The sequence below is a fragment of the Alexandromys fortis genome, unplaced genomic scaffold (assembly GCF_014885135.2).
Source record: "Alexandromys fortis isolate MF-2015 unplaced genomic scaffold, M_Fortis_MF-2015_v1.1 scaffold_174, whole genome shotgun sequence".
In the NCBI taxonomy this organism is placed as follows: domain Eukaryota; kingdom Metazoa; phylum Chordata; class Mammalia; order Rodentia; family Cricetidae; genus Alexandromys; species Alexandromys fortis.
This window is the reverse complement of record NW_026068063.1, coordinates 1,628,414-1,643,249: the sequence shown is the minus strand read 5'-3', so window position 1 is coordinate 1,643,249 and position 14,836 is coordinate 1,628,414. Positions and strand designations below refer to the sequence as shown.

The 14,836-nt window shown below is 36.5% G+C and overlaps 1 protein-coding gene across 8 annotated transcripts in view; it reads left to right on the top strand.

The window, feature by feature from the left end:
- The window catches only part of Tanc2 (tetratricopeptide repeat, ankyrin repeat and coiled-coil containing 2), a 313,979-nt gene that overhangs the window by 146,306 nt on the left and 152,837 nt on the right, over nt 1-14,836 (top strand). For 5 of the 8 annotated variants that reach the window (XM_050120340.1, XM_050120343.1, XM_050120342.1 and 2 more), the window contains exon 5: nt 11,896-12,006. The exons of the other annotated variants lie outside the window; for them this stretch is intronic. In XM_050120340.1, coding sequence (XP_049976297.1) covers nt 11,896-12,006 — 111 coding nt within the window. The remainder of the gene's footprint in view (nt 1-11,895; nt 12,007-14,836) is intronic. 8 annotated transcript variants of the gene reach the window in all.

Genomic DNA, 14,836 nt, shown 5'->3' with positions numbered 1-14,836 from the left:
TTTCATTGTTTCTTATTTTTTATTCACTTGTTTGTTGCTGCCACGAGCTGAATTTAGGGCCTGTGTACACCGTGTACATGCTTTGCAAACTGAGCCATGTTCCCAACACCACAGGATTTTCTCCTGGCTACTCTTTTCTAAATCTAAACTTTGACAATGGATGCATTGGTTATTCTTCTCACTGCTATGACAGAATGCCTAACAAAGGCATGTTATGGAAGGAAGGATTTGTACTTAGGGATTGAGTGCAGTTCACAGCAGCAGCAGAATGAGACAGCTGGGTATTACTGTGTCGTGGTGAGGAAGCACTGAGCAGTGAATGCTCATACTTAGTTTAGTCTCTTTTCTTTTTATTCTATATGGGACCCCCAACCCATGGGACGGTGCTGCCTATATTAAGGGTGGGTCTTCCTTCATTAGTTAAATATCTCTAGAAATGCCCTTAATAAAGACACCCAGAAGTATGTCTCCTACGTGATACCAAATCTGGTCAATATAACTATAAAAATTAACCACCATACCTGGTAACATCTGAGTCCAATTTACACTGAGGATAACCCTGTCCTAGACACTGTGGCTTCAAGCTTCCAGTTTTAGAAGCTTTCTTTACTGACATTTATCTAACTGCTTCCAGAATTAATTCTTTCTGCTCCCTTTGTGATAGCTAAAGACTGTTACCGGGACTAGTCGGTAACAGTGTGAACAGTCTGTTCACAAGTTATTCACACCAGGGCTTTTATTATATTTTATAAAATGTGCATAAGAATAACTGTCTCTTAAGGATAGATTTCACCAAATCATGTTCCAGATTCTTAAAACTGTGCCGCATATAATGAACCCTAAGTATTACATCTATTTATACCATTAGTATATGAAGACAGTTAGATAAAGGAAATTTAAGTGATTTTTATGGCTGCTTTCAAATTTGCTTTGTAGCCCTGACTGGCCTCAGACTCTGTCCTCCTGCCTCAGTTTGATGCCAGTTTTATGAAACTGATTTTATTTTTTACCTCTTTAGCTTTTGTTGTTCCATACTTTTACACAATTGTTCAGTTTTATTTTTTTCCATGCATCCAGTGAGATTCATTAGTTAATGAAAGGACAGGACTTACTAACTTTAGATAGTGACTAAAACTAGAAATTTGAGGTTGCTTTTTTAGCTACCCCCTGCCTCCTCCTCCTCTTTTTTTTTTTTGTTTTTTTTCTTTTTTGGTTTTTTGAGACAAGAGTTTCTCTTTGTAACAGTCCTAGTTGTTCTGAAACTAGCTATTGTAGACCAGGCTGGCCTTGAAGTTGATCAGCCTGCTCTTACTCCCAAATGCTGGGATTAAAGGCATGCACCACTACCACCAGGCTTATCTTTCATTCTTTACTGTGCTATGCAACATGACTGCTGTCTCCATTCTCCTCCTGGATTCCACACACACACACACACACACACACACACACACATCTTAAAATTGTAACAGTGAACAGAGCAGTGCATTTATTCAGTTCAAAATAAAGATTTGTGAAACCCTAACAAATACATCTAAGCCAAGTTGGTGCCTACACTTTATATGTCACCTCTCTTATCACATTACTCAGTGTTTCGTGGTTTTATGCAATCCTTGTTCCTACTCCTGTACCGTCCTCCCTGGCACACTGCTCATCTTGTTCTCTGGCTGTTTTCCTCCCATGGTTGACTTTCTAGCAGAGAAAGCAACTCAGCTTCAGACACTGTTTTTCTTGTCTACCAATCATCTACTTATCCTTTTTCCTGTTCCCTGCCAAGATGATACCAGAGCTTCAGAGACTGAAAAACAACTTGCCCTCTTATAGGACTGGTAATTTCTGACAAAGATCCTAAGGTCAGAGAAATGTGATTCTTGACCCAGGGTTAGAATTACTCAGTGTTCTTTGGTGTGAATTTCCTATTGTGACTGGTGACAACTGCACATTCCAAAACAAGCCAGAAAGTTACTGACATTCACACTTAATCCTTAAAAAATGTTTCCGTAGTCATTTCCGCCCTGGGACAAGATAACATTTACTTTTAATCTATTAATTTTGAAAAGTTTTAATTGACACATAATAGTTGTATTTGTAGAATATTCTGAAATATTTTCCTACTTATATACAGTATGTCGCAATCAAATCAGGGTAATTGGACTATAGCCCACTCATCGTTCCCTAGTATTGTGATTATTCAAAGTCCTACTACTTTGGAATACATAGTTGCAATCAGTTATTCTTGTAACCCATCTGTGTGCATGTGTTTACTATATTGTGCAAATGTATGTGCAAGTACACTTTTTATGCAAGCTTGTGTAGAGGCCAGACATTGATACTGGGAGCTATCTTCCTCAATCATTTCTCCACCTTATTTTTAGACTAACGGAACTTGGAACTCACCATTATGGGTAGACTGTCTGGGCAGAGAGAGCCTCTAGAATCCACCTATATCTGCCTCTAGAGCTAGGATTTTAGATACATACCACCATGCTCATATTTTATACTTTAGTGATAAGGGTCCAAACTCAGAACCTAATGCTTCCCCAGCAAATACTTTACCCACTAAGTCCTCTTCCTGGTCTCTCTGTTAACGTACTCTTAGCCAATTTTATTCTAGTACTGGCACAAATCTCATGCTTAGGCAAATTATAGCAGTTTCTACCTCTACAGTGAATAATTAAAATCTTCAGATAACTTGCTTAAATTTTTGAAAAAAAAAAAAAAAAACAGTTCAGAGCAGCTAGTAAAGGCAGTAAAATGCCTATGACGTACATTATTATTCAAGTCCTTTTCTGTCTCTCAAGTGTAGGGAAAACATTTTTTCCCTGAAAATTCCTTTAGGGAATTTTGTGTGATTTTTACCCAGGTAGCAATCGTTAGGCACTATTAATTGCCAGTGCAAAGGGCAGAGAGCAGTGTCACTGTATTCTGTACAATTCTGAGTTCTGTCCTCAGATTATCTGATAGCCTTATAGAGTATATACACTAGTGAATTTTTATTACTCATATGCAGTAATAGAACAGGTAGAGTTTATACTTCAGATTCATAACCTCAGGACCTTAGGTTCTAATATGTAACTTAGCATACTCTTAAGTCACAGGTAAAGTGTTCAATGCTTTTGTTTTTAGCTTTCTTGTATTATAAACAAATTGCCTCCAACATTGTGTACCATAGAAGACATTTCATACAAGTATATTTGGTACCATGTATATTCTGCTAAAAGTAATCTTTATTCATTAAATACCAGTTTCTTATTTGGGGGCAAAGAGAGACACAGAAAGAACTGAACCAAGAACTGTGAGCAAATTACTTTTTGCAGTTAGACGTTGTAAGTCATCTTCACTAAGGTCCAGCACTCGAACCAGCATCCTAAAAGTTACTGTATTTTTCCATGTTCCTCCATTGCTTGTCAGCACACCACGACCACTACTGCTGTCATCATTATACACTATCAGAGGTCTAACACCGCGCCCACCGTAATGGAAGGCATTATGCTGTTTTACAAAGATTAATCCACTTACATATTTATGATGACCCTGAGAAGTAAGTGGTGTCTATTAATGAATCCTACATCCACATTTCAATTTCTGTTCCACGGATAGCTCAGCCTGTGGCTTTGGGTGACATATAGCTTTGAGGTCTGTTGAGTGGTCTGAATAATAAATATCAGTATATCTTTTTTTTTAATGGGATCTACTCTTTAAACTTAATTTTTTTTTGGTGTTTCAAAATAAGGTTTCTCTGTGTTGCTTTGTCCAGAACTAGCTCTTGTAGACTATGCTGACCTTGAACTCACAGAGATTTGCCCACCTCTGCCTCCCCAGTGCTGGGATTAAAGGCATGTGCCACTACCGCCCAGCATGGCTCACATATTTAAGATGAAGAATCTTAAAAAGTTGAAAACCAATAGCAGGTCATGTAACACAAGCCTCACTTTTATTTATTTTTGAGACTGAGTCTTGCTATGTAACCATGGCTGATGCTGAGATTACAGGTGTCCGCAACCAGGTGAATTTACTTGCTATTTTTAGGATCTGCATATGCGTTTCAAAAGTCATGTGCTTCAGGACTAAGGGGATGGCTCAACTGATAAAGTAAGAACCTAATTTCAATCATCAGTACCTGCGTGAAACTAGGCTCAGTAGTGCATGCCTATAATCCCAATGCTGGACAATTGGAGACAGTAGGATCCCTGGGTCTGGATGGCCAGCCAGCCTAGCCAAATGGATGAATTCCAGTTTCACTGAAAGATCTGTCTCACACAGTGAGGTGGGAAACTATTCATGAGGACACTCAACATCAACTTCTGGTTTACACACACTTGTGCATATATTTGCACACAAATGAGTACCTATTTGCCCATATATATGTACACACATAGGCCTGTGTTTGGGGAAGGCATTAGTTGTTTTTAGATGTTGACGTTAATATTTTATGTAAAATAGTAGGAAGGCCATATGCTATAAAACTTTAACCAGAGACCAATGCAACTTCCAGGCCAGGGGGCTGGGATGGATGCCAGGGGCCGGGGTTACACTCTCGACTTAACAGTAGGATCTCTGACAATTTTAGTTACACTGTTTTTGTTTCTTGCATTTTGTATTGTCCTCTGCATCAGTTTGCCTTTTGCTTTGTAATGTCATATAAAGATAAAAATTTCATCTGATTTCTCCTTGAAATGAGAACTTCTGGTAATTTATTCAAGGTTCTATTAACTTCAATAATTAATGTCTGTTGGAATGTCTTAAGGTTTTGCAGTTTTGTAACACCATGTTGTTTCCATATTTATTGCTTATATGTTCAGTCTCTAAGTCTTTGTGTCTAGTATATTCTTTTTTGTGGCATAACATAATGGCACAAAATTATGACATGTGGGAATGCACTCTTGAGTAGTCTTGAGTACAGTTTAGAATCACCGGTCTTCTTCAGCTTTAGTTACTAAAGGTGGAGACCATGAACAGATTTCTTAATAACTTCCAAAAATATATAAATAAATTTATTAAAATTAATTTATTCAACAAATAACATCTATTCTGTTCTTGGCATTACTATAGGCACTGCTGATGTCACGGAAGTATATAAAACAGATGAACCTGTCTCTCACCAGACATTCTTGAATAATAAACAAAAATGCAACTTGAAACATTGCAAGAGGCTCTTTCCCAGTGTAATGACTTAACTAATATTAGACTTGCCTTCCCACAGGAAGCAACTGTTTTTGGACATACTGAGCTGTTGACAACATGGTTACATAATCACTGAGTGAAAGGATAGGGTAGAGGTTAAGATCTAAGTAAACCTTGTTTTGTTGTTGTTGTTGGTGGTGGTGGTGGTGGGTTTGTTGCTTTTTTTTTGTTTGTTCAGTTTTTTTGTTTGTTTGTTTGTTTTTTGGTTTTTGGTTTTTTGGGGTTTTTTTTTTGCCTGAATTATGTTCTGTGGAGAAATCTAAGGATGACAGTCCTGCTGAGCTAAGGAAACAAAGATGAGAGGCTAGTGTTACGGAGAATGCAGCAAGGGCCTCTGGGGCTCTAAAATGATAGTGGAGAGTACACTGCACAGAGAAGTTGCATTAGTGCTGAGCATGGGGGCACATTCTGTAATCCTAGCACTTAGAAGGATGAGAGGAGGGAATTACAAGTACCAGGCCAGACTGCACTGTATCAAGTGAAAATCTGTTTTATTATATTAAGTCACTGTAGTGATGAGATGATCATGTTATTTCAGTCATGATTGTACTCTGTTTGTTAACAGGACTTTGGAATAGATATACACTTTTATAAATACAAAGGGTAAAAGTGAGCTTGACAGACTTCAGTCTGAATTTGAGTATAATTATACTTAGATAATGTGAATATATACCATTTCATTAAGATGGAAAATTTGCTACTTCCCTGTGAATCTGGTGTTAGCTCTTGTTCCTCCTGGATTTTGAAAAAAGTACTTCAACTCATGTACTTCTCTTCCCACCCCTTGCTCTTCAGCACTCGGTTCTTCCTTCCATTCTCTGAGATGAAATAATTGCTTTCTTATCTGTCTTTTCTTTTTTCTCTCTCATTGTTATAGGAAGCACATTTTTTTCAGATTTTCTTTCTGTGTGAGATTTTGTGAGTTACCATAATGAAGCTTTTATCACACATTTTCAGATATTTCTAGTCCTAACACAGTTTAGAAACTGAATTTGAGAGTCCACTAATCAATCTAATGCCTTCAAGAATGACTTAATGATTTACTCTTGATTTAACAAAGTAACTTTAGCTTTTCTGTGTTGAAATATGTAAAAACACATTCAGTCTCTGCTTTCTCCATCCCTACTTTTAACTTCTTACTATGACATTAGTAGAAAAGCTTTAAAGGTATATAGAATTGGATTGGGCCTCCTGCAAGATGATGAGGAAAATTAACAGAATGGCTGTTCTGATTAACCCAATGAATACCTTGTTCAAATGACTTAAATCTGTTCATGTGGAAAGTTCTTTAAATTGCTAATTATCTGATATTTCCTAATTTTCTTACCTAATCAATATTCCAATCATGACTCTGATATGTTGTTCTTAACTAAGAATATTTCATCAGTCATATCCTTCATATTAGGTACCAGTTCTTTTTGTTTTGTCTTGTTTTTTTTGTTGTTGTTGTTGTTTTGTTTTTTTGTTACTGTTTCTGGCATCCTGAATCAAACCAAGGCTTTGTGCATGCTAGAAAGTCACTACCAAGGGCTGCATACCCACATTTCTAGTCACTTTGGGGCGGGGCGGGGAGCATGGAGTACCAGTTTAAATTCAGTTGCTGATAAATGTTTGGTTTACAACTGTCTTAGTCAAAGTTTGGACGGATCTCTAGGACAGTTGAACCTGAATCTGGTGATAATAGTCTTCTGGCTTTACCATCTTGACTTGAGATTTGCTTTATGATTGTTGTTAGCAAGGAAGAGGCAGACTGTAAACTTACGCAGAGGTTGTGCCATTGTTGTTTATTGGCCAGAGTAGTCACATAGTTCTTAAATTGCATAGGAATTGAAAGTCATAACTGCACCTGTGCTTAGAACTGAAGGGAGACAGGACTCTGATAAGCATCAGTGATGTCTGCCATGCTATGAACTTCCATAATACTCACTTTATTTTTTTGGATTAATTAAAAATTATCTCACATCTAAATAGTCCCATAATATTGGGGATCAGGGGGGCTGGAGAGATGGTTCAGTGGTTAAGAGCACTGGCTGTTCTTCCAGAGGTTGTGAGTTCAATTCCCAGCAACTGCATGGTGGCTCACAACCATCTGTAATGAGATCTGGTGCCCTCTTCTGGCACGTGGGCATACATGGAGGCAGAATGTTATATACATAATAAATAAATAAATCTTTGGGCTGGAGAGATGGCTCAGCGGTTAAGAGCACTGACTGTGCTTCCAGAGGTCCTAAATTCAATTCCTAGCAACCACATGGTGACTCACAACCATCTGTAATGAGATCTGGTGCCCTCTTCTGGCCTGCAGCTATACATGCAGATAGAACACTGTATACATAATAAATAAATAAATCTTTTAAAAAAATATTGGGGAGCAGTATTATCAATGAAATAATATTTGAAATAAAAATACGTGTATATTGTTTTCTATCATTTTATTACTCTGGCCCTTCATAAGAAGTCTTGTGATTCTGATGTCCCATTTTCAAAATAGGGTTAAGTGTGTTCTTTATGAAAGAAATTTATGAAGGTCAAGTGGATTTAGGTAAATGTAGATAATGTATAAACTACTTATCTAAGTCTTAGTTGTCATATATTTGTTATCTAGCTTTTTTGAAAGCAGAAGTCATTTTTAGAGCTATATATCTGCAATTAGAATCAGGCTCTAAAAGAAGTTTCATATCACTAAGAAAGAAACTATATGTAAGTTCCATACAGAATTAATTCTTCCCTGCTGGCCTTTGGTTTGCTTGTTTGACTTGTAATGTTGGGGCTCAAACCCATGGCTTCTTTCTTATTAGGGAAATAGTCTACCACTGATCTACACACTTCTACTATTCTTCCTAAAACAAAATTTGTAACTGAAGTATTATTATACTACTGAAATATCCTTTTTTTCATATTTGGTACATAGTCTCATAAAGCCCAGTCTAGCCCTCAGTTTTATTATGTAGCCAAGGATGGCCTGAAACTCTTGCTCTTTCTGCTTCTATCTTCCAGTTGCTGGGATTATACGTGTGCACTACCATAACTGATTAAATTTTTTTAAAAAAATTGTTTTCTTACATTCCATTCTGTTTTGGAGTACCATATAATCTCAGAGTATGATTTAGAAATTTGTATAAATTCTGTAAGAAAGCTATTAATAGGTGTAATGGTGGAAAACATTAGTTTTTAAGCTTTAAGGTCTAGGGCTGTAGTTCAGTGGTGAAAGTGCTCTGGGTTTGATCTACAGTACAGCAAAAATGACAAAGGAATGGAAAACCATTTTTACTTGAACATTTACTTGGCAAGACTTTTAGTTGCATAGTGTGGTATCAATATTCATTTCCTCTGCACTGTCATTTTAGCCACATATACTAGAAATAGCCTGTTTTTATAGGTCAGTTGTTTCTGTCTCAACTTCTTTCTTAATTTTCTGAAAATGCTTTAGAAGTGTGTTATTCTTACTTTATACTCATTCAATTAATGCAATCTTGGCAGTTCATTCAGGATGTAGGTATTGTTGTGAACTCAGAATGACTGAAGGGCATTGTGTATACGGGATTCTACGTAGTGCTAGGAAGAGCAGAGGGTGGAAATCTGGTTTTAGCTTCTGGTTTCAAATCCTTCACCGTCCATCTTTTCATTATTCTGCTACTGTGTTATTCTGCCTCTGCATGCTGTGTCTTGAAATCTGGTTTATTTTCCATAACTGTAGCCTTCACCATCCCATGTCTCAGTAAATTGTAGGTGAGCTGTTATCATATTTAGCACCATGCTAAATATTTTTTGCTAGAAATATGACCTTTTCCTTTCAAATGATTATATTTCTTGAATCCATAAGTATTTTTCTTCAACCTACATCCTTAGACTTGGATTTCTTAGTAACATAATATCAAGTTCCCAATGTTGGCTCAAATTACTTCTTAGATAACTGCTTCCTGTCATCTCTTACATCACAACAAAATACCTGTTTTGACTTTTTGTTCATTTTTACCTATCCAATCCTATCCAATCAAATCGGTTTTCACTTGTTTTGTTTTTGATCAAGTAAACACTTTTGATGTACATCCCTCTTATGAATTATAATGATGTTAGGTAGCATTTTTTCTTTTTTGCAAAGAAATCAATGTAAATGCAGACTTTCAAGGACAATATCATGCGCTATCTTTGACTTGTCGTTTTTTGTTTTTTATATGGTGGTGTTATGACTGTTGAGCATCCTGTCTTTTCTGAGTCAAACCAATAATTTAATCCTTTTATTAGACAAATGAAGTAATGATGACGGTAGATAGTAGAATTAATTAAATATCTACTGAATAAAGGTACAAAGGAAAACAAATAAAATATCCATTGTGAACTTTAAAGATAGCCTCAATTTCAATTCCCTGAGAAGGAAAACAAGTCAGAATGACATTGGGCTCCACAGATCTGATAACTCTGCTTGCTGTAAAAGTACGTATTTTAGAAATAGGTTTCATTTTTTTCCTCTTCCACAACCAATGCAAATTCTGGCTTATACCATTGTCCACATCTCTTTTGTAGTCTTCAGTTCTTTGCATTTTTCTGTATTTTCTAAGACCATGGTCTTTCCCCTTGACTCCATCCCATAATTCTCAAACATGCTTCATTCCTCCCTCAAGTTCTCCTGTTGTCCTCAATTCCTTTCTCACATCTCTACCCTAAGGTACTGGTTCCTGTCCATTACTCAAAAACATATTTTCAGACTTTTTTTATACATATAAAGTCCCTTAATGAGGGACTAGTACTGTCTTTGTCAGAACTCAGCAGGTATAATGATTATTCTAAGGCTAGGACTGTGAATTAATAAAATTCTAAAGAAGGACTGAAGAGCTTGAAGAATAAAATTATCGCCCGAAGAGATGGCTCAGCAGTTAAGAGTTTCTTCTGAAACCATGAGAACCAGGCATTGTTATGACAAGCATCATCCCACAAATGCCTCTAACCTTAAAGAAACAGACCCAGTACCCTTTTCTGGCCGGAGCTACATCTACGGGCACACCCACCCACTTAAGTACATATGCACACATTAATTTTTCTTCATAAAGAAATGCCAAATCAAATGTTATTTTTAATCAGTTGGTGGGGATATAATGAGATTTGGGTGTTTCTTACTAATCACATGTATATAACTTGCAAGATCTTCATTTCTGACAATGATTTAACAAAAACAGGCTTAAATATTGCACTTATAGAACAGGAGAGAATTTTGCTTTTCCAAAACTTAACTTTTGGTTAAGAATCATACTATTAACACTATTAGTGTCTCACTTATATTCCCATGGAGACAATGACAGGCTTTATGTTGTGTTTTTAGCATATAATTCTAGTTTATGTACATACACTAAGATTTAAATTGTGATTTTGTTGTCTGTTAAAAAACATCTTTCATTCTTTCATAATTGATAGTTTTTGGCCTCCAAAAATAATAAAGGAGAATTCTAGTCATTTTAATGACCATGACTTTTTACAGCAACTTTTTTATAGCATCTTTTAGGATTAACTTTGGATCCCTTAGGGGATCAGTAATGGATAAGGATTTTGAAGTACATGAAGAAACTGTTGAAGAAAAGTTCACACATCTTAAGACACCTGCAGCTATGTGGCTAGTAATGTATTCACATAAATTCTACATCCAATTGATCCTTTCTAGTGCTGTGCTAAACAACTTCATCTTACTGGAATGTAATTTAATTCAGTTTGAAAAATATCAAAGTAGTTCATCTAATTATTTCTTTTAAGATACTAAGCTGATTTTTTAAAAGATGTTTTACTGAGCATTTGAATGTAAATCAATAATGCACTTAATCTCCCACACATACACAAAGTCACTAAATAATATTTATATGCCCAGATGGGCAAAGTGGTACACACCTGTAACCCAAGCTGTTGGGATCCTCATTTCAGGGCTAGTGTGGGCTATATGATAAGACCCTGTCACAAGGAATTTGAATATGAATTTTCAGTAAGTACAACTTCAAGTTTATGAATATACTAATGTAATAAATTATTTTTGTGGTATGGAATATTCCTATTCTATAGGTTTCATGATTAAATATGTAATATCTCTTTAGCATCAGTGTCAAATTGGCATGAACTACTTTGTATTTTAGTACATTCCTAGCATTGTTGACTTCCTATATTAATGGCTAAGCAGTTAAATAATTGATTTTCTTATTAAACTACATCAATATTTAATCACATTTTTAGTACTTACCATGGCTGGGTATTAGAGTAATTCTTTCTGGATAAACTTTTTATTGTAGTTGTAATTAAACCCTAAAATTTCTTTCAGTGCTTTCCTTAGTTAATATTTTTGTATTTTATGACACAGAAAGCAAAGATAAGAAAATTCTTTCTTTATAAAGAGAGGAAGTAACCAAAGGTAGTGAACAATTAGCTCAAAGTTTTGGATATTAGATTTTAGCTTTTCCCATTTTCAGTGACTTTTAAACATGACCCATCTCCTGTATGAGGAATGCAGTTAATTTTTTTTTTTCTGGCACAAAACCTAGGGTAACCTGATCTGAGTCTGACAGAGTGTGTCGTTCATTTAAGTGCTTCCATCTGTTGCCTGCTGCTCCCCTTACTCATGACCCCTCTGTGTTTCTCTCTTTCCCTTTCCTTTTCCCTGTCCCTCTTTCCTCTTTCCTTTTTCTCACCCCTCTTCTTTTCTACTTTCCTCTCTTTTCTCCTTTCTCTTTTTGTCCTTAGCCCCTCTGAGGAAGGCAAAGTTTGTTGAGAGCCCACGAATTCCAGAGTCCGAGCTTGGCTCCCCAACTCTCACTTCAGCTCAGAAACTGGACGTGGATGCATACTGCCCTGGTAAGCATGCATGCAGTGTCTGCTTTGGAAAAGAGAGATTTGCGCCAGGCCCACCGAGCAGAGCAGTGCTTTGCATGTATACTTCTCATAAAAACATGTTATTTCTTGTATCTTAGCATCTGTTCTCCTAAAAGAGCATAGGGTTTTACTGTACATCTTGTTTTGTTATGGTGAGAGTAAGTATTAAGAACTGTTTCAAGGATAAATTGCAAAATAATTTTGGCAAATGAAATTTCAGGATTATTTTTTTGATTTGAAATAATTGAAGACATGTTATTTTGGCCATGTACTGATGGGAATGTTAAAAAAAATTGTATAGATTGTTCATTCAGTACTGTACCTTTTAAGCGTGACATGTGCCTAATTGCTGCTGGAATTTTGGATAGCTGCGGAAACACTTTAGATATTAGAAACATTAAACTTGAATTAGATACCTGAGTTTGACTCATTTTGGACACTCACTTTATAGATAACCTCTTCCTGTGAATGGCCTGCAAACACATGTGGGCTTCACTAAAATTGTTCTTGTTTGGGAACCAAACTGAGACAGACTCATTATCAGTGCTTAAATTCTTTCAGACTTCAGTGAGTTGCCTAGCAACACCCTTTACACTCTCCCTAAAGTGAGTCTATAGAATTGTGTCAGAAACATTCACAGCTCTAGCTGAAAATACAGATCAGAACAGTAGTAACGAACCTTGAGATACTTGTTTTTAGGTCTTTTGTTTATTCCTGCTCTTTAAAATTAATGTTAAACCACTGTGGAAAAAAGTAAAGAGTACATATTTCCTCCACTTGGAGTGAGAGGACAGAATGATTCTACTTCTAAAGAGGTATTCATAGTCTGATTTGAAATATCAGGGTTCTAGATCTCTGAGGCAAGCTAGGACAAGTTTAAGTAAAACAGTAGAAGAAAACTTGGGCCACACCCAGATAAGTAAAGTATATTTGACTTTATGAATCCATTTTGAATATTGAAAAACCTTGGGGATTTTATTCTTAGACTGTTCTTTGTTAAGTCAGTAATAGTTTTGTATTAGAAATCAGTTTCTTTGCTTCCCAAAGCAACAAAAGCTCTTTGGATAGCACTGCATAGGTTCTTTGTCCCATGTTGAGGTGCACTTTGTAGCAAATGGCGTATTGTACTTTACACTTATTTGTAAACTTTGGTGTTATAGCATAAAATAAATGCTGAATTCTCTACTGCATTTCCTAAATGCCCCCTTTTGACACTATTTCCACTCAGTACTTTTCTTTTTTTTCTTCCCCTCTCTTCTCATCTCTTTTACCCTCCTTCCCTTCCTCATTTTGCTCCACTCCTTTGAGTGAGGGCTCTAACACAGGTTCTCACACAAGCTAAGCAAACCCTCTACCCCTCAGCTATACTGCTATCCCTCTAGAGGCTTTTCCTTTTCTAGATTCACAAGTCAGAGTGACTGTCAGGGGAGCCTAATCTCCCTAGCACCATATTAATTATGTTACTGATCTAATGTAGCTGTTGTTCTGGTCATGAAGCAGAGTAGCTGTGACCTGCGAGTGACTGTGCTAAATCACTCTGGGCGGTCTTAGCAATGTGATTATGTATGCATATTTTCCTCAAGCATGACTTCTTTGTTGGTAGAATCAAACTTGAGTTAAGGTCTTTAGAACACCAGAAAGAATCAGCGATGCCAGAATGATTGTTTAAATGTTTTGTAGGCCTTCCTTTTACAATCCTAAACAGATTGATAGTATAGAAACTTTGTACCAGTTTGTGCTTTTATAATGTTTTTAGCTCCTCTAAAAAGTAAGTTTTCTTTTGAGATGACAATGTAACCTGAGACTTGAATATAGTGTTTCTAGGTAGTATCAAGAATTAGCAGTAAACAAAATGAATTAATGAGTATGCAACAGACAAACCTGAGACTTAGAGAAGGCTACCCCAGAGTACAATGCGTTATCATACTGACTCCACTGATTGGAAGGTTTCAGAAGCTGCCTTAGATCTGAGATCTCCCTGCCCTCTTGCCCTCCTATCCTACCTTGTTTTTCCTCCCCTGAAGCAGCAGGGGCACAGACTCTCTCTGAAGTTGAATTACCTGCCTAAAGATAGATGCTCTGACAAAAGGAACACAGTTGTTAGCAGTCTTCTCCCAGGGAACCTCACCAGCAGGAAGAGGACTGTCACAGCAAAGGAGATTGAAGATTGACACCATGCCTAGGTGTCAACTAAACTTTGTCACAAGATTTCATTTATTCTTCTGCAAGTCTGCTTATCTTTTAAAAAAAAATAATTTACTGTCCCTAAGTTGTCCACATCATCTCTCCTCTGTGAAGAGGACCTATAAACATATTGATGTTCCTGGGCATCTTGATACTTCTTTGATGCCTAGGATGCATTCAATACATTTGCCTGCCTTTTCTATTGGCCTGTCTACTGTTAGCCTATTTCATAAATTCAGTTATCAGAACTTTAGAAAATAGAAGGGGATTTTTTTCTACTTCTACAAAACAAGTAGCAAATCCATGGGTTTTGTAATTGTTAATGTAAGATGTGGGGTTGGTGAAGGTCTTTTCACATTCTGTAGGCTGCTGTTTTGTCTTGTTGACTGTGCCCTTTGTTTTACAGAAGCCTCTCAGTTTCAGAAGGTCCCATTTATTAATTGCTGCTCTCAGTGTTTGTGCTGCTGGGTTTATATTTAGGACGTGGTCTCCTATACCAATGAGTTTAAGTGTACTTCCCACTTTCTCTTCTATAAGATTCAGTGTGGTTAGTTTTATGTTGAAGTCTTTGATCCATTTGGACTTGAGGGTTTTTTTTTTATTTTTTTTCTTTTTTTTTTTTTTTTGT